Here is a 17,705-nt window from a genome sequence, read left to right as displayed (position 1 = left end):
GTGTTAACAAGAACCCCAGCGTGCAGGAAAACACTAGCGATTCCATCTTTTCACGCTTAAGTTTAACTGCAATCTGTAGAAGAATTACGGGCTGCTTAACAGAAACTAAGGACTGTCTATCAATTTCTAAGACTTTAGTTTAAACCAAGTCCCAGAACAAATGCAATTTTGCAATTGCTCTGTAGACACACAAAAGGTTGAGACCACATTAGTAAGTGTGCTACACTGTTTTGCTGAAATACTTAAGTGGATGTTCATGCCAGTACTGAGGTCACCTGCCTCTCCTAGCATAGCCAAGCCACAGAACAATTAAGATAGGAGCTATTGGCAAGACTGAATCTAAACTGAATTTCTACAGATCACTACCATTCATAGAAGATGCAGATTTAGCAAGCCAAGCATACTGCTGTGTTGAACAGGTGAGTAAAACCACACTGAGGTATCTCAACCTGGGTGCACCTTCCCCAAAGCCTATTTCCTTTAGGAAACCATTCAAGTACTGAAAAGTCTGACTAAAAGACCTTAACAGAGCTGCCTGTGAGCATACCCTACTGTGAAGTTAGATGGAGACAGCAGAAGTTTCATTAAGAGGACTGCAGTGCATTTTTTCCAGCATTTGTCTTGCTGAAAACTCAAAGTAACTGTCCTGTACCATTACACTACAGAGAAAGGATCACCTACTGTTTGCTGTAAATCAAACGTTTCTTGGCACAAAAAGTATACCACAACTGCCAATTAGTTCTCTGGCACAGTACTACACAACCCATAAGCATCCATATGAACCTTCTACCAATGTCTTTGAAGCAAAATAGCTTGCAAAGTTTAGTTGAATAGAGGCAAATTCAGAGCCTTTAGACCCTTGTCACATGCCTTCAGGCTCACTCTTCACCTTCCATTTGCTTTCTCACAGTACTGACTTTACCTGTGCAATTGCCCATTTCACCATAGGCCCACAGGCCAACGATGCTCTGTTTACAATTTCATAGTTGTAACTTGGATTCGACAGGTAGTTTTTCTTCATCTTCTCCCGGATGGCATCACTGCAAGAGAAAAGTTTTTCGAGACAGCATGAGTCCACTGAATGTCGGCACATAGGTGTTCAGAATGTGGTTTACGTTTCACAATTGACAAGAACATTTCCTAGCAGTTTTGCTGACGTTTTAATTAGTTCAAGACATTGTATCAGAAATTATAGCTTGTCAGTGATATAAGGACATTTAACATATTCTTATAACTGGTCGATCACAAACTGCTTAACTGCTCACAGGATCACAGAATAATTTGGGGCTGGAAGGGAATTCAGTAGGTCTCTAGTCTGACCTCCTGCTCAGATGTTAGGACACCTAGGTCAGCCTGAACAACCTGGTCTGTTACTCCTGGAAGACTAGTTTCAACTAATAACGTGGCTTTGGACAGCAGCATACTGATTTGGAATTCTGCCTTGAAGTTATTCAACAGCAGTTGTTTTGTCCCAGTGTGCATGATACACCTTTGCCGCAGTGATCTGTTTCCCGTATCACACGTTCATTACATGCAGGAGTAAATCAGTCTCAAAAGAAGTCAAGTGCTACTAAAACAATTAGGCAGAGAAAAAGTCCAATTACAACCTTCCATGCCTTTGTGAATAGTTAATCCACATAACGCACATTTGCTCTTTACCTGATTTCCTCAGCAGAGAAGTTAACAATGGTTGGAATGAAATTCTCTCTCATGATGATGGAACGTATTTGTTTCCAGTCGGTTGTACTTTCACCGAGCAGCAGGCAGATGGACTCCAGTGCCAGCTTTACGGCTGCAGGCGGATTAGCCATAGAACGGACCTCTACCAGGTGCTGTTTCTTTATCGATTTCACAGCTAACCAATGCCAGAAAGGTGATGAAAGTTGATTGGGAGGAAAACAAATGGTTAGTGAAGTCTGTTAAAGTGCCTTGGATCTGTAAAACTGCTTCAAGCTTCTGAAAGGAATCTGAGTTTTATACAGAAGTAGATAGTAGTGGATAACACTCAAATCCACTTCTATCTTCTATTCCACTTCTATTCTTATCACAATAAGAACTTTTACAAAAGTTAACCTGCCAATTGGCCACAGGCAACTTATTTTGCTGCCTTAAAATTATTTGTTTAAAGCCTTATTATAAAGAATGTTTCTTCTACCCAGTTTTACAAACGGAGAGCTTGAGTGTAAACTGTCTTTGCATCATCAGTCTTTCTGATTACGAGCTTTCATTACAAATACATAGACTGAATAACTCGATCTGGTCTGCCAGAAATGAAGCCACAAGTCATAATGAGTATCAAGCATCAGATCTACTACTAACAATACAAAATCAGAGCTCCAATACTAGGAATTTCTGCAACACTGTTCAGCTCCATGTTAAGAGCCAACACTGTTATCAGAAAGCACCAACTCAGACCACACCAAAACACATTCCCATAGAGTTCAGTCCTGGTTCCAGTCCCATAGTGTGATCTTTTCGTACGCTCACATACCATTCTGAGCTTCAATGACAGCAGGCTCCACCTTGTCAAGGTCTTCTTTCACACTCATCTGCTTGTCTGCAATGACCTCCTGCTGCTTGTGCAGCTGTTCCTGAATCTCCTGACTCATGACCTAGGTAGAAGTTTCACACAGAAAACACTGCTTTTACAAGTTGAACTTCCTCAAGAATTTGCTCTATAGGCTCTAATGTTTTAGAAACAAGAATATTTACTACTTACAGAGATTTAACAAAGATTTTTACCTTTTTCTTCTCTGCTTCCTGCTGATCTTTCACCATCTTTTTCAACTTGTCATTGGCTGCTGCATTCTTCACTTCCAGTTCCTGACTCTTTATTCTTAGGTCACGCCGCAATTCTTCCACCTAAGACAGATGGTAAGATTGGAAAATTCAGCCTAAGCATGGAGATCTATTTAATCACCCCAAGCCTTATAAAAGGCAAAGTTTTAAAGATACATACCTGGTCAACTGTTTCCTTGATTTTTCTAAGGCCAACATTCAAATGCATTTGCTGTTCCTCTAATTCACTTCGCTTCTCATTGAACAAGTTGGCATAATGGTTGATGAAATCTAAATAGTGGCGTGGTGTGATTGCCATGGTTCTGCCTCCTCGTTTTGCCAGACGAGCATTAGCCTTTAGGGAAGAAGTTGTTGATTATGCATTGGTTTTAAAGCTATTCAAATGTCAAAGACCATACTTTTTAGGGAACTGGTGCACAATGCTGTGGCCTAGAGATCAGCACAAGCTCAGCAACGTTAAGCAAACACACCTGATGAAGAGTCTGATGAACAAACACACAGCTATTAACAATAGCCTCCCTGTGTGATGGTGGTTGTGGTAGCTTATCATACACAACAGGCATGTAATCAGGCACGATATAATTTGGTTTCTCAAGATCCATTTTGCTTGTGAACTCTTTGCCAACTTGGTACAGTGCCTCAGTTGACCAGTCTCCAAACCAGTTCAAGACACACCTGAAATACAAAGCATTTGTGAAGGCTTCCCCAAAATACCGTTTTAACAGTATTTATAATGTACAGTGGGATATACAGCAATTACCTGTTGAAGAGCGCAGGAGAGGTAGCTGCCCTATCCTTCAGGCCCTCAGATGACGGATTCATAGTGAACACGACATGGAGATTGCGAATAACCTGGCTGGTGAACCATTTGTAGAGTTCTTCATGTGAATCTAACATTAGACCTTCTTTCTGTGCTCCTTCTTTACACTGAGTCATGAGGGTGGCATATTCATCTCCTTCAAACAGACCAGGAACCTAATTCAAAAGATAGTTTTGTAGTATCTTATAGTTGTAAAAAGGCACTTAAAGTAGTTACTTAAAATCTTCTTACCTCTCCATTGGCTAGGAGAGTGTTCATTCTCTCCAGGAATCCAGAATCCAATACATTTGACTCATCCATTATGAAAGCTATTTTTTCATTTTTACAGCCAGAACGTCTCAGTACTGTCCTTAGGTCTTCATCAAAATCTTCACCTGTGTATTTTCTGTGAACCTGGAAAGATTTAACATTTGTTATTAATCTTTTCTTTTAGTGGGATTTTTTAGGGGTAGATATTTAGGAAGCATGAGTTTTGACAGACAGTCTTTGTTAGGTAAAACTAGCATGCCAACCTTAATTTGGTAGACGCTCAAACCATTCATCCAGGCAACAAATCTTGAGAGGGTTGTTTTCCCTGCGCCACTGACTCCAATGAGCAACAAGTGGCCCTGTGGTTGACGGAAGATTCTGAAAAAAGAACATAAATGAGTATGTTTGGTCAAGTGTTATCAACTCACTGAATTTTTCCTTAAGTACCTATACTTCAAGCTAGCACTACAACTGACAACACACATCTCTCCAGCTAGGATCCTGCTCTCTGAAGGCCAGAAATAGGTCATCTATGGAAAAGAATGGGATCAAGTTCCTTTCCTAGTCTCTACACAGGCTACTCTGTTTTAGAAAAAGTCTCTAAATAAGATGTACACGAACAGCAACCAAAGTCTCAACTTACCGGTCAATTCTTAACACATGATCCAAGACTTCATTGAACAGAACAAGCGGTACATCGAGCTCTTCTTCATAGAAGACTTTAAGCCTAGCTTTCACATAGTCTCGTAATTCTTCTTGATCCACTGGAATATAATCCTAGAATCGGTCAATACAGTATGGACATTAAGATTAAGGGTATTTTGCTTAGAAATCAATTTTTGACTAGATGAAAGCAGAAGTATTAGAGTATCTAATATAGCAATCCCATAACAAAAGCTTAAAAATGCTGTACACATTTAACTTGCACAGGAGCAAGTCCACAGCTTAGAGTGCCACAGATAGCAGCATGGGGTTGAAACACTGAATCTATGCTAAGTTGAGCCTGAGCTGCCAGCCACCGAAGAGACTGGGAAGTAGCAGGCAAAACTTACTTCCCCTCACTCCCCCATTCAAACAGCCTTTCTCTGACTAACAGCAAATGCCTAAGAAGGGGAGCAGACTAGAAGGACCTTTGCCTTGATCCAGTAGGATTTCTACAGATTGCCCAGCTGTATCAATTCAGATTGTGAGAAACAGTCCAATTTATACAATTACAGTATCAGAGTTGTTCGAAGGCCACACCTTATCCAAAAGATTCCATACACAGTAACTGCCAGCAACTTTCTGGGAGTGTCACCCTATTCTAGAGAAACATTATTTCAAACTGCTTTTATATGCTGTGGTAGATCTTATAATAGCATCCTTGGAATAACAGCTATTAACTTTGTAGCAAGTTACTTCAGATAACCATAGCAAGAACTTCTCAGAGATCAGCTTAATAAAATTACAGACACTGATTATCATGCTAATGTAGTCATAAAAGCTGCATCAGCCAATTGCTCCCAAACTATTTAATTTTATTATTTATTTATTACCTTTGACAGCCAGTTGCTGTATAAGATAGGTCTGCTCATAGCTTTTTCCTTGTCAATATTGGGGAAGTGTTTCAGAGCAACCATGTCAATGTTCTCATCAGTCCAGCGTCTCTCCTCATCTTCTACAAGTCTGGAAAAAGAAAAACATCCGTGACTACAAATACTCTGTAGTGGAAGGATACACTCACCTAATGTGGCATGCTACCAACAAAGCATGTTTCTACTTCACAGTTACTATTCACAAGAGTGTTAAGTTAAAGCAAAGAAAAATAGTCACATTTGTATTCCAGCTACATAACATGAAGCGCACTTCACTTTGGTCATCAAATGAAAGCTGGAGAGGAGTGGGGGAAAATTCTTTCTGTGCTTTTTTTTTTTTGGTGTGTGTGTCCTGTCCCTCATGTTCCATCCCCTTAGCTCCCCATCTCATGTTTCTTACCTGTCTTGGAAGAGACGTAAAGCTTCATGGGCCCAAATCCTGATAAGGCCTTCAACTGGTAAGGTTTCTAGTGGTCTTAATGCTTCAAATATACCTCTCACCCATCGAGTCATTTCACGAGGTGAATAGATGTAGTGTGGCTGTGTGTCTTGAGTGAATCTCTCCTAAAAATGCAAATATATATTAGCTATATATAAAAATATTACTTACTTCATCTCAAAATTCTGCCCTATTTTTACAGGCCTTGAGTTGCCATATATTACTTTGCTAGCGTCATACATACGAAAGACAAACAATAGACGTTCAGTGATTCAGCAAAAAGAAAGACTGATTAGAATTTGGGGTTTCATTCAACAAATTACCTGAGACATTGTGTAGAATTCTACCATAGCAGCAGTGAGAGGTTCTGCATATGTGCGAAGTGATGGGATCAGCCTTAGCATCGCACGATTGAATGTTCCATATATCTGAGTAAGCGAAGCTGGTCCAGGATAGTCCACATAAACCACAGGAACATGTCGTAAAAATCTGAAAGATTAGCATATTTGATAGTCCAGATGGTCAAGTAACACTCTATACTATTTCTTTATATTTTTTTAATCAAAATTAAATCACATTTTTATTACTAATTCTCAACGTTAACTGCAGTTTGTTAGTTGATCCTTAGTGCCTTGGACCAAAAAGCGTTCTGACGTACCCACTGCATGTTAGACAGGTTATTCAAGAAATACAATGAGGCCACTGACTGTCAGTCAGGATAAGAACTGACTAGTATTTAGTTCAACAGCAAAGAACACGACTTAAGCACATCTGGTATGAAGTGTTTAAGAATGGATTCCATAGTCAACGCTTCAGTTCTGACCCCCCTATTCTGTAGCTATAAAGTTGTTTACTAGGTACATTACCTGTGTGAGAGAGGTTTTCTTCCAGGATCAGTAGGTGGGTTACATGCACCAACAAACTGAATTCTCTCCAGTTTCACCCATGTCTGATCTGATGTCCGATAGAATCCTCCATGCTCCACCATCTGGAAAAAAATAATTAAAAAAAAAAAGATCAGTGTAACATTAAGTTTCTGTGAAGATAACTGTTATGATATAGTTAATTACAGAGGAAAACAAACCTGTCTAATGAAGGATATGACTCTCTGCGTGCCATACTTATCCATGTCTGGCAAGTTGATTTCATCACAGAACAGCACCAGCCACTTTCCTAACTGCACAGGAGCCAGCACCACTCCATTAGGTGTGCGCCTGTACTCACAATAGTGATCAAAAGTTTTCAAGAGCAGTTCCGGTGTAGTAGCGCTAGAAAAGTTGAGTCCAACCACCTTAAGAAGAGAATAGTGAAGAGAAAATAAATAAGTTAAAATACATTAGAGCTTGAAAGAGCTTATTAGGAGCCCTGGAAATAGGCATGCTACAGCTCAGCTTTCCACAGTGGAAGTACACGTATCATCTACATCTCAGGTCACTGACTGTAGTACACTGTATGCATCCCACAACAGGTTTTCCATTTACAATGCAGCAACAATTTCTTCCCAACCTTGTACTTAAAACATCACAGCTTCATATTACTGTTATGCCACCTGAACACACTGACGGACGAGAGATATTCTTAGACGCTACTACAGGTTTTAAAACACTAAATGGAGGAATGCTCCTCTATTATTGAAGCTGGATAGAAGGAAGTAGCTTTTGGGCTAAGGATCCTGTGAAATACATTTAAATGCTACTCAACATCATTTTTATTTTTTGCTATATTTTCACATGACTGAGGTAGAAGCACCACTGAATTCCTAGCAAATCACTTCGGTGCTAAATCAAGACTGCTTGAATCTTTAAGATTAGTGACTTGTCACTACTCTTTAATTCACACACACATGTGCACATACAAATGCGCTTGCACTCTCTCGTGTACCTCCATATCAGGCAGGGCTCTGAGAGCACTGAAGAGCGTCATGGTCTTTCCAGAACCTGGCGGGCCACAGAGTACTAGAGGTTTGTGCTCTGCCAGCCAAGTATACAGCAATGCTTCATGGCGAACTGTGTCTAGGGTTGGTACTACAACATCAGGAGCTGCAACTTTGTGTGTCTCAACTTCAATCTGAGGAACCTTGGTTTGCCATGGCACCCACTCACCCGTAATGGACACCTAAGAACACAAAAACATGAGCAGAATTTAGAACAGGAACGTAGTTTAATCTGTTTAATATACATATAGTTTATATATATATATATATATAAACTATTAAAAATCATAGGAAGTTAGTAGCATCAAATTTGATGTGATTATTAGAACAGGCAACTTAGAGCACTGCTCACTGACAAGCCAGCAACCATAAAACTTAAGTTTCGGCTCCAAATTCTACAGCAGGCTTTTAAGATCACAAAGCAGCAACACTTCTGGCTTAGGAAAGGTTTTACCTCATAGTCAATTATAGGTATGTTGGGCGCAGTTGGCAGTGGCACAGTGGTGATTCTCCTAATGTATTCTCCCAGCTCTGCTCTCATTTTCAGACGACTGTCTCCAGAGAGAGACCAGAGAATTGCATAGACCAGGTACCTCTGCAGGAAGCAAGAAAAGCAGCTATTGCTTGCTTGTACAGTAGTGGAACAAAACTTAATGACCTATAAATGAAATCTAGCTATTATTCTGACATATCAAATACAGGAATTACCCAGCAGCGTATTATATTTACCTGGATATAACGCTCTAGTTGATCTATCTGCATTGGGAAGTCTGGATGATTGGCATTGTACTGGGCTACGTTGCGGCAAGCTTGATGCAGCATAGAGAACAGAGAACCAAGACAGCGCAGACGGGTGAGATCCATAATATGCTCCAACTTGAAAGCGTGTTCTAGTGCTTTAGTTACGAGGCCATTGGAGGTGAAATACGGCTGCATTATTGTTGCAGCATCTCTCTGGATCTGTCAGGGGAGACAAACACTGCTTAATGCATTTGCTTCCCATTTGATTACCAGGCAGCAGGAAGTAATTTTGTTTAAGGTTTGAAATGCTTCTTATTTTAATGTTCTTTTAAAAAAAAATAATCAGGATGTCAGCTTTTTTATGATTAAGCTGCCGTAAGTTTGAAGTACACCATACTACTTGTGATACAAGTGTTCTAATACACTAGCCCAGAATGTAATCTAAGTTATACCTGCAACATGGGGGATGCTGCTTCTTCTCCCTCATCTTCTTTGCCCTTTCGCCTTCGCTGAGCTTCTTCTTCACCTTCATCCAGAGGAATGCTTCTTAGTCTGGCCAGGAAGTTATTGAATATCATGTCTGTACTGAGAACATCCTCACTGAACCAGACCATGCCACACCTTGATACAGTAGCCAAAGTTGCATATTTCAGATCCTGTACCTCAAACATGATACGCACCTAAAAAGCAGAAATTTGAAACAGATTTTTAAGTAAAAATCAGAAACAAAAAAACAAAAGCAAACAAGCACACACTAAAAAAACAAACCCACGCCCAGACCTTTTAAAATAAGTTAGCCTGTATTTAGCCTCTGAAGAATCAAGAGCAACATTAAACTATCTCAAACTAAGTTTGTCATTATTGTCTGCTACCCTAGATTTTCATATAATGCATGGCATTTGTCTCACGGGGTCAGAACAAGAATAACATGAAATGTTTGTTTCCACAAGTTCCTAACTCTAGTAAACCACTACCTGAAGTCAGTATTACTCTGCTTGTGACAAGTGAGAAGAATGGCACCAGTACAGATCAAGGTAAAAGCAACAAGTTTATATGAAAGCAAGTAAGTATCACATAAAAAGTAGCATTACATTTGGTGGAAGGCTGAGACGTTCTCCATTTGGCAGAGTAAGCAGTTTGTTGTCATCCAAAACAGAGTTCAAGTTCTCAACCCATTCAGGGTCTACATCACCATCAAAGATAATCCACTGACGTTTCTGTAATTCACCTCTCACGTTGTCTATAATTCTGTAATTAAAGGAAATTTGTATTGCAGTTTTACAGGTTATAGATGACAAAGACTCAATAAAACCAGAACATGCAAGGCACAAATCTACTGTCCATTTTTCATTCGCGCTCTTGAAGACTCACTTTCTCAGGACATGTGTAAACAAGCCATCTGTCCATTCTCTGGTATTTGGATCCAAAGTACCATAGAGGTGATCTTTGCTGATTGCCTTTGGATCAATAATGTGAGCAACACCTTCCACACCTTCTAGCCGTTCGAGAGCTTTCAGCAGTACTCTCCAAGCCATGCTCTTTCCACTTCCTGAGGGACCCACCATCATCAATCCATGATTTATCTGTGTAATCTGGTACAACTGAAGTACCTGCAACAGAAAAAATGATGTGAAGTCTCAACTTTGGTAGTCACTAAGTACTACTCACTTATGGATGAAAAAATTAATAATAAAAAGGAAAGTTCAGTCGTACACATATATTAATTTCAGTTCCATGACATTTTCAGTTTTACATTTTACCTTCTCAACCCACATGCCGCCAACTTCTTCTCCATCACCATAGGTGAGGTACATTTCCTGACACACTTTCTTAAGCTCCTCTCGCAAGGCTGTCATTTCCCCACGGTGATACTGTACTCCAGGGAATACATCAGAAAGGAGACTGAACAGCAATGGAATGTCTTCTGCAACCAGTTTTGGTACCATAGTTTCACATACACTTTGGATCAGGATCTGTAGAGAAAATCACGTTTTAGTTGAGACTTCAGAGGGGGCAGGGTTGGAAATAGATGATCTTTAAGGTCCCCTCCAACCCAAACCATTCTGTGTGATTTTTTTTGTTGAGTGTGTTTGACAGGGAACACTTCACTGATAAAGCACCAAATCAGAATGGTCTAGGTAAAAAACAACCATTAACGGGCAGCTCAGCTTTGAAATTACACAATGAATTCCTACTGACTTTTAGTTTATACAACTGTAGGTGCTTAACCCTCAAAATGGAGGGATTTTTTTTTTTTTGGAAATAACTTCAAAAGAACTGGGCAGCAATGAGAGTTATGAACACACCACCTCATAAGTCTTTTATTACTATTCATGGAATCCTCAAATTCAACACTTATTTCACTTCTTAGTGCTTCTAAGCTACCTAATTACTACCTGCTGTAACTAACATTGCTTTGCTTGCATGGCTTAACACTAATTGCTGAACACTGCAGAGTGTTTGTTCTGTTTAGTGTGCATTCTGTACTTTGTCACAGAAGATAAGAGTTCACACACAAATTACCTCTTGTTCTGGTAAGTTCTCAGCGATTTCTCCCTCATCAACAACTTCACCACGCTCTTCTTTCTCACGCTTTATCTTCTGAATCCTCTCCCTCTTCACGTTACCTGCACTAACCAGTACACTCTTCAGGGCTCTCAAGCCAAAATCATAATGACTCTGGGAAGACAGCTGTTCATCACAAAGCCTACGAATCAAGAAAGACAAAATTTGATTCTTAATCGAAACCAACACAGTATTCAAGAAAATATATGCCATTGCTTACTTGGAATAATCTTTGTAACTCACTGAGCATGTTGTACAATGAACATCACAGACCTGAACAATAAGCTTAACATTTAGCATCTCAAAACAAACTTGTCACTTACTTGAAGAATGGTACTATCTTATTGGCAAGGACTTCAGCTGTACGGAAACCTTGGGAGTACAACATGACCTGGGCAATCAGCTGACGGTCTGGTTTTGTCATTGCCAAGCTGCGGAACAACTTCTTCAAATTGTCAGGCAGATTTGATCTGCCTGCATAGCCAGGATTCATGGTGATGAAGATAGCCATGTCAGGGCTCACTTTGACTTGCTTGTTCAGCAGCTCACAAGTAATCGGTGTTGCAGCTGAAAAGAGATGGTACATTTAGTTACAAGTGAGCTCGTGATCAGTCACCTTGAGGACAGAAGTTATACTTCAGGTATTCTAGTTTAGTTTGCTACAGTAATGGACAGCAAGTCCTTTTGTACTGTAACGCAAATACTTGATTCCTACCAGCTGAAAGCTACTTAAAGATTTTAATCTTTGATGGTAAGTGATTTCATTCTTGGACTGCTTGGGAAAAATGTAACTGAGCAGCAAAAGAGCATGAAGGATGTTAAAGAAACGGTACAATACTACGAGGAATAAATAGTAGCATACTCTTGTCATAGTTGGGGTTGGAATGCTCTCGCAAGGCTTCCTGGATGCACTGAACTTGCTGTGAAACAGCAGACAGCATGCGCTCCTCCAGTCGGTTGAACTCGTCAAAACAGCCCCATGCGCCCACTTGGCAAAGTCCCACAAAGATGCGTCCCATTGCCTGCACGTAGAGAGGAAAATTCACTGATGTTGCACGGTTATTCTTGCCAATGCACAGGCAAAAGGAACAGAGAAGAGCACTTTATACAATGCACCCAAGGCAAGAAGGAGCTGTATTTGTACACAGGTCGTGCACAAGGTTCTGAAGTTCAGATATTTGCATCTTTCTATAACTATGGGACTGCAGCGTAGTCACAAAACAGTGAAAGCCCACTGCATAATATTTTGCTTGTTGATAGTAATGCCAGGTGCAGTTCCAGTACTTTATCAGAAGGCAGATACTAGAACTACAAAACACTGCAGGTCTAAAAGCCACAGTAGTTCAGGATGGCCAATAACCAACTGTTCACCACCTTTTTGAATGTAAGAACCAAGGAACTGTTAGAAATAGAAGAAGAAGTTGCTTCTTTGTAAAGTGCATAGTAATACAGTGGAACTATTTGGTAGAGAATGCTATAGGAGCAAGTGTGTACGTGGATTCAGGGGGAGAAATGAGTACCTGGAGAAAGGTTCACTGGAACATGAATAGCGAATAACCCTTGTCAGCTTGGGACTTGGTGATCCTGACACTGTGGTAGGAAGGGGGCAGGGGGCAAGGAAGGAGCATCAAGCACTATGTCCCTGACCTTATCCCTCCCTCGGTACTTTCTTGTGGCCACCACTAGAGGCCAAACACTGACTAAATGAATCAAACACAGCTGTAGAGGAAAAAAAAAACACACACAAACACATAACACATGGACACCCCATGAGAGTTCAGGAAGGACCAGGATTCCTTGTCTGTGCTTTTATATTTCTGTTTACATAAACACCTCACAGAGGTTTTATTTTGAGATATCGGCTGTGTTGCAATTGACTGAAGCATTTCATCTGGTTCTCAGTTTGAAGATGTCAGTAATTTTGAAATATCTGGGTAAATTTTCTTAGTTTTGAGTAATCCTTCACATACTGAGGCAAACTCTTTAGCTTTGCCATGATGGTTAATTTGGTAATCATGCAGCCTCAAACTCCCCTCTGTTCTCCATTAAACCAGCACTATCAAGACAAATTGAACAGTTTAAGTTACTTTCCTAAAGCCAGTCTTAAGCTCCACATCCCTGTACTTCCTATTCCTTTCCCTCCATTTGCTGCTATTGAACTACCAGTCCTAAAGAGAAAAACAAAAAAAACCCCTAGAAGAACATTCTCCCCCTGCAAACAATCTTACTGCAGGCATTTTTTTGTTATAGAGCATCAGTATGACCCACGGATACCTGCTCAGTTAGGTGTTATAGATGATCATTTCAGAAGTAAACACTGATGGCTGTTTTAAACTTCGGAAGAGATTTTTAGTGCTTGATAGCACAGACTACAATTTTAAATCAAACAACTTACCTGGAAGTCAAATGTCTCATCACAGTTGAAAACCAACACAAAGCGGCCAAGCTGATGTCCAAGAGCCTTAACAGATTCTGTTTTACCAGTGCCAGCGGGACCTATTTTTGAAGTGAGACAGACATGCTTCAGTGTTTATAGTCTGAGTTATCAGTGCCCAACTATGTAATCTGCCAGCATGCTGATTCCAAAGGTCCCTGACAAAAAACCTAAAATGGTTACACTTTATTTCCCCAAAAGACTGTTTTGTTCTTAAATGTCATAGTTTAAAACATTCTGAAACCTTATATTAAAGCTATAAATTAAAGAGAATAGAAGTTTATATACTTGTCTCAAGATTTTGTTGTACTTCAGTACAAACGTACCAAATGGTGATCCTCCAAGTCTTGCCTCCAGGGCTTGTGTCATTGTCAGGTAACAGCGGTCTGTAAGAGGTGTCTGTACTAGCTTATCCTGAACACCAAGGTACTCAAAACCATAGTTGAATTTGGCATTTGCCATCTGAATGGAGAGCTGTTGCAATACATCTGTCTGTTTTGGGTCAAAGTAGAACCGCATTTGGCTGAGCCACTCAAAGGATTTGGAGTTGTCGACCTTGCTTTTGATCAGTGATCTCGTAACATCCCTCTGGTGCACCAACTCAGTGATCTGGAGAATGAAACAACTCCTTAGACCACAGCAATACAAGCCATTGCTAATAAAGCCAGGAACTCTACAGCTTTTCAGATTAATGTAGTGAATTGCCATCACTCAGAAATCATGACCTACCAAAAACCTCTGCCTTAAAAACTGTTGATATGGAGACAGAATTAACAAAGTTGATTGCTCTTGCTAAGTCCTAGCTCTCAGTTTGCTCTTCCATTTGTCTGTTAATCCATTACGCTACTGAACGAAGTATTTTACTTGCCAGAAACTTTTAAGACAAGTACTCTAAAACAGAGTTTTCCCTTTAAAAAGGAACAACCAAAGGTGATTCTATTCCCTGTCCCCTCCCCTCAATCCTTATCTACAAACAAAAACATACAATTATTACAATAATGGCAGCATAATAAGGTATTTTCTTTGGAATGAACAAGTCAGTGCCTTCCACATTTGACATAGCCAGCCTGAATGAACTAGGTTGTAATATGGACTCATGCAGTAAGTTGAGCAGAGTTAAAAACTGCAGCCACCTACAGGACTAGGGCTTGATGTAGGTGCTTAAATTGCATTAAACTTTTTTTTCCCCCTAGAGGAAAAAAGAGAAGTCAGACTATTTGATTTTTCATTAACCTTTTAAAAAACCTCGCCTCCTAACCCGTAAGAGGAAATAAGGTTTTCACTTACCAAGTGCTCCAGTTTCCTTCTGCGAAGAGGTGGCTGTTCCATCAACACAGAGTCTGCCAGGACATTGAGCGTGACCTCCACGTTAGCCAGCACTGACTGGAGAGGACTGCTGTCCCCACCTCCACCCATACCATTGAGGGCTGACTCAACATTCTCAGACCATGCAATCTGGGCTGACAGGACAACAAGCTGAGCCTGTGTAAGAAGAAGAATTCCCATCAGATAGTTTTCCTCACTGAAGTACCCAAGCTGCAATATGCTTAAGTGTTCCATACTGATACCTGGTATTTGTCAATCCAAGAGATGTAGACTGCTGGATCAATTGAAGTTGCTTTTCCGAAGATTTCTACTTCAGTAACAGATTCTGCAAGCAATTTAGCAAGGGTCACCCTCATTTCTTTCTCAACGAGAGTGAGCCACTCATTGATCTTGGGATGTTCTGTGATGGAGACAGGTGTTTTGAACAGCACCTGCAAGAATTATGTTCAAGTCAATGTATGTTCACATACTTAGAGAATTTTTATTTAAAAAAGAAACACTGGAACTCTACCTCCTCTCCTTCCCGTGAGGATATTCCCAAAACCACAGAGTTATCTTCATTGAGAATAATGCTAGAAACGCCTGCAAACATCTTCTTGAAGTGTTTCTGCAGTTTAGCAACATTCTTGCTGTTTCCAATGATTTCAAGCAAGTCTTCATCACCAACAAAGTAGAACCTAACAATCATATAAAATTAGATCTGTATCACAACTCCAACCATCACTTTCTATTTATTCATGCTTCATAGACAGCCACTATATGGGAATAACTGACACTCATTTCTCCAATACTGTAAGACGGCAAGAACACGTATTTGCTAGGAGAGCTCAGTTCTAAGACTTCGTCACAGTTCACATGGTCTGTACCATACTTATACTGCGTATACTTATTCCATGCTCTGGAGTATTTTCTTTACCTATCCATCCCTGAAGTACCCACAACAGTGCTTGGGATTGAATTAAGACAGGCAGAACTCCCACTCACTACCTCCTCATGTTGAATTACACTCTTATGCTTTCATGCTAAGTGATAAACTAGTTGACAACTATGGGTTAAGTCAGAATCAATAACTTAAATACTGGACTGTGCCAGTTTAGATTCTGTCCTTCAATCATATGCCAGAATTAAGCAGTTTCAAAGAGAATCTGTAAGCTTATTGAAATCAGCTGCAACGGTTCTTTAAATAACTTCTGAATCCCATGACCAGACACAGATGATCAAGTAAAGTTTTAGTTCCACTTCCTGAGAAGGGGCTATAACTGAATTCTGTACTTCAAAGGACACAGATATACAGCTGTAACATCTTATATATACACGATATGTAAAAACTGGCAGAGGCTTTACCTAACAGAACATTCCTGTACAGAAACATCACATTACTTTACTTCAAGAGTCAACTGAAGTCAACTTCTTACCGAGGGAAAGAGGACCTCTCCCGTTCTAGGTATTCTCCTAGTGCCTTCTGGATCTTTCCAAGCAAGTCTGCCAGTCTCTCTAGTGACCTTTGCACTCCTTGAATGTTAAGAACATCCATCACAAGTGGAGATTTGGACACCTTTTTCATCAGTGCCAGAAATTCAGTGCTGATGCTGCAAGTAAAGTAACATGGTACAATAGTATAAATTCAGTAACCACAGGCCTACAGAATTCCAAAATTATTTGTCTCTACATGACCACTGCCCTACGGAACACAAGGCTAAATTCCCCAAATAGATTTTAATTTACCTCAAGACAACAACAACAAAATCTAGCTTCTGTGCAATGTTAAATCTGTCAATTCCACTGCTGAAGGTCTACTTTTTTTCATTTCCTGAAGAGATGCATAAAATTCTTTGATCTGATTGGAAGTGTGTGGAAGGATGATCAAAGTGACTTAAAGTGGAGGAAGAAAACAGCATTTTAGGGTGAAACTGAAGGCTGCGACAACTGAAATCAGCCTGCTTTGTACAGCCAGAAAAACCCTCAAGGTAGCTGACCGGAACTTGCAAGAAAAATCACTTAATTCCCATCTACTTCTAAAAACTCTATGCCACCCTTTTTAGTATAAACCTTTTACGGTCACAACTGTTCACAGGCATTTCTTCCTTTGTTTGGTTGATGAACTTAAGTCTGGGCTGTAATCCAACCAGACCAGGTAAGAATACAATTAATGTTTCAACTTAGGAGAGTGCTACACTGAAGTCATGAAGTTACAGGCCTGTCCATAAGATGCCCCAAGGAAGGCAAGAAAGGAAAAAAGCAATTAAAATGTTACCTCTGGAACCGTTGGGTCTCAACAGGCAGCAAGTGCTTGATGTCAGCACTACCAGTAAAGATACCCTCCAGGTAGACCCATCGCCTTTGGACGTCTATCCAGACATCAAAGAGTGCCATGATACGGTTCAGTTTATCTTCCCAGCTGAGGGCATCTTCCTCAAACACCTGAAGTTTATACACTGCATTAATACTCATTTTAATAATATTGGAAGTTCCATTGCTAATAATTGGTAGTGCAAGCAGTCATTTAATAGTAACAAAGTATATATATGCAATTAATTATCTGTCAACCTAAACAGCTAATATAGCTCCTGCTGACAATCACATATATTAAGCAAGACAGGAAGACAAAGTTAAATTAAGTTACATTGTTTGGCTTTGTTCTGCATTTTACCTTGTAGTATGGTGATAGCTTCATAGCAGACACGCTATTAATGTGCTCTTTTACTTTGTTGAAAAGGTCATCCCATCCACGAATCAAACGACATTTGTTCTGGTAATTGACCAAGTCCAGTTCGTAAGTGTTCCACACTTCTCTTATCTAAAGGAAAGGATGGTTGATATACAAC

The 17,705-nt window shown here is 40.0% G+C and overlaps 1 protein-coding gene across 1 annotated transcript in view; it reads right to left on the bottom strand.

Moving 5' to 3' along the window:
• Positions 1–17,705, bottom strand: part of DYNC1H1 (dynein cytoplasmic 1 heavy chain 1) — a 44,405-nt gene that overhangs the window by 13,140 nt on the left and 13,560 nt on the right. The window contains exons 21-53 of the mRNA XM_083840156.1: positions 17,531–17,677; positions 17,135–17,301; positions 16,296–16,469; positions 15,392–15,557; positions 15,123–15,311; positions 14,842–15,036; positions 13,881–14,163; positions 13,516–13,616; positions 11,983–12,142; positions 11,444–11,687; positions 11,079–11,262; positions 10,316–10,528; positions 9,927–10,165; positions 9,647–9,803; positions 9,008–9,235; positions 8,544–8,774; positions 8,269–8,409; positions 7,763–7,996; positions 6,966–7,172; positions 6,748–6,869; positions 6,205–6,370; positions 5,843–6,006; positions 5,404–5,533; positions 4,512–4,645; positions 4,132–4,246; positions 3,851–4,012; positions 3,560–3,774; positions 3,270–3,474; positions 2,960–3,133; positions 2,743–2,862; positions 2,492–2,612; positions 1,660–1,855; positions 923–1,040 (exon numbers count right to left, since the gene is read on the bottom strand). Of these exons, the coding sequence (XP_083696282.1) occupies positions 923–1,040; positions 1,660–1,855; positions 2,492–2,612; positions 2,743–2,862; positions 2,960–3,133; positions 3,270–3,474; positions 3,560–3,774; positions 3,851–4,012; positions 4,132–4,246; positions 4,512–4,645; positions 5,404–5,533; positions 5,843–6,006; positions 6,205–6,370; positions 6,748–6,869; positions 6,966–7,172; positions 7,763–7,996; positions 8,269–8,409; positions 8,544–8,774; positions 9,008–9,235; positions 9,647–9,803; positions 9,927–10,165; positions 10,316–10,528; positions 11,079–11,262; positions 11,444–11,687; positions 11,983–12,142; positions 13,516–13,616; positions 13,881–14,163; positions 14,842–15,036; positions 15,123–15,311; positions 15,392–15,557; positions 16,296–16,469; positions 17,135–17,301; positions 17,531–17,677 (5,802 nt within the window). The remainder of the gene's footprint in view (positions 1–922; positions 1,041–1,659; positions 1,856–2,491; positions 2,613–2,742; positions 2,863–2,959; positions 3,134–3,269; positions 3,475–3,559; positions 3,775–3,850; positions 4,013–4,131; positions 4,247–4,511; positions 4,646–5,403; positions 5,534–5,842; positions 6,007–6,204; positions 6,371–6,747; positions 6,870–6,965; positions 7,173–7,762; positions 7,997–8,268; positions 8,410–8,543; positions 8,775–9,007; positions 9,236–9,646; positions 9,804–9,926; positions 10,166–10,315; positions 10,529–11,078; positions 11,263–11,443; positions 11,688–11,982; positions 12,143–13,515; positions 13,617–13,880; positions 14,164–14,841; positions 15,037–15,122; positions 15,312–15,391; positions 15,558–16,295; positions 16,470–17,134; positions 17,302–17,530; positions 17,678–17,705) is intronic.

The sequence above is a fragment of the Anser anser genome (assembly GCF_964211835.1).
Source record: "Anser anser genome assembly, chromosome: 5".
In the NCBI taxonomy this organism is placed as follows: Eukaryota; Metazoa; Chordata; class Aves; order Anseriformes; family Anatidae; genus Anser; species Anser anser.
The sequence above is the reverse complement of the archived record's forward strand: the minus strand, read 5'-3'. Positions and strand labels throughout refer to the sequence as shown.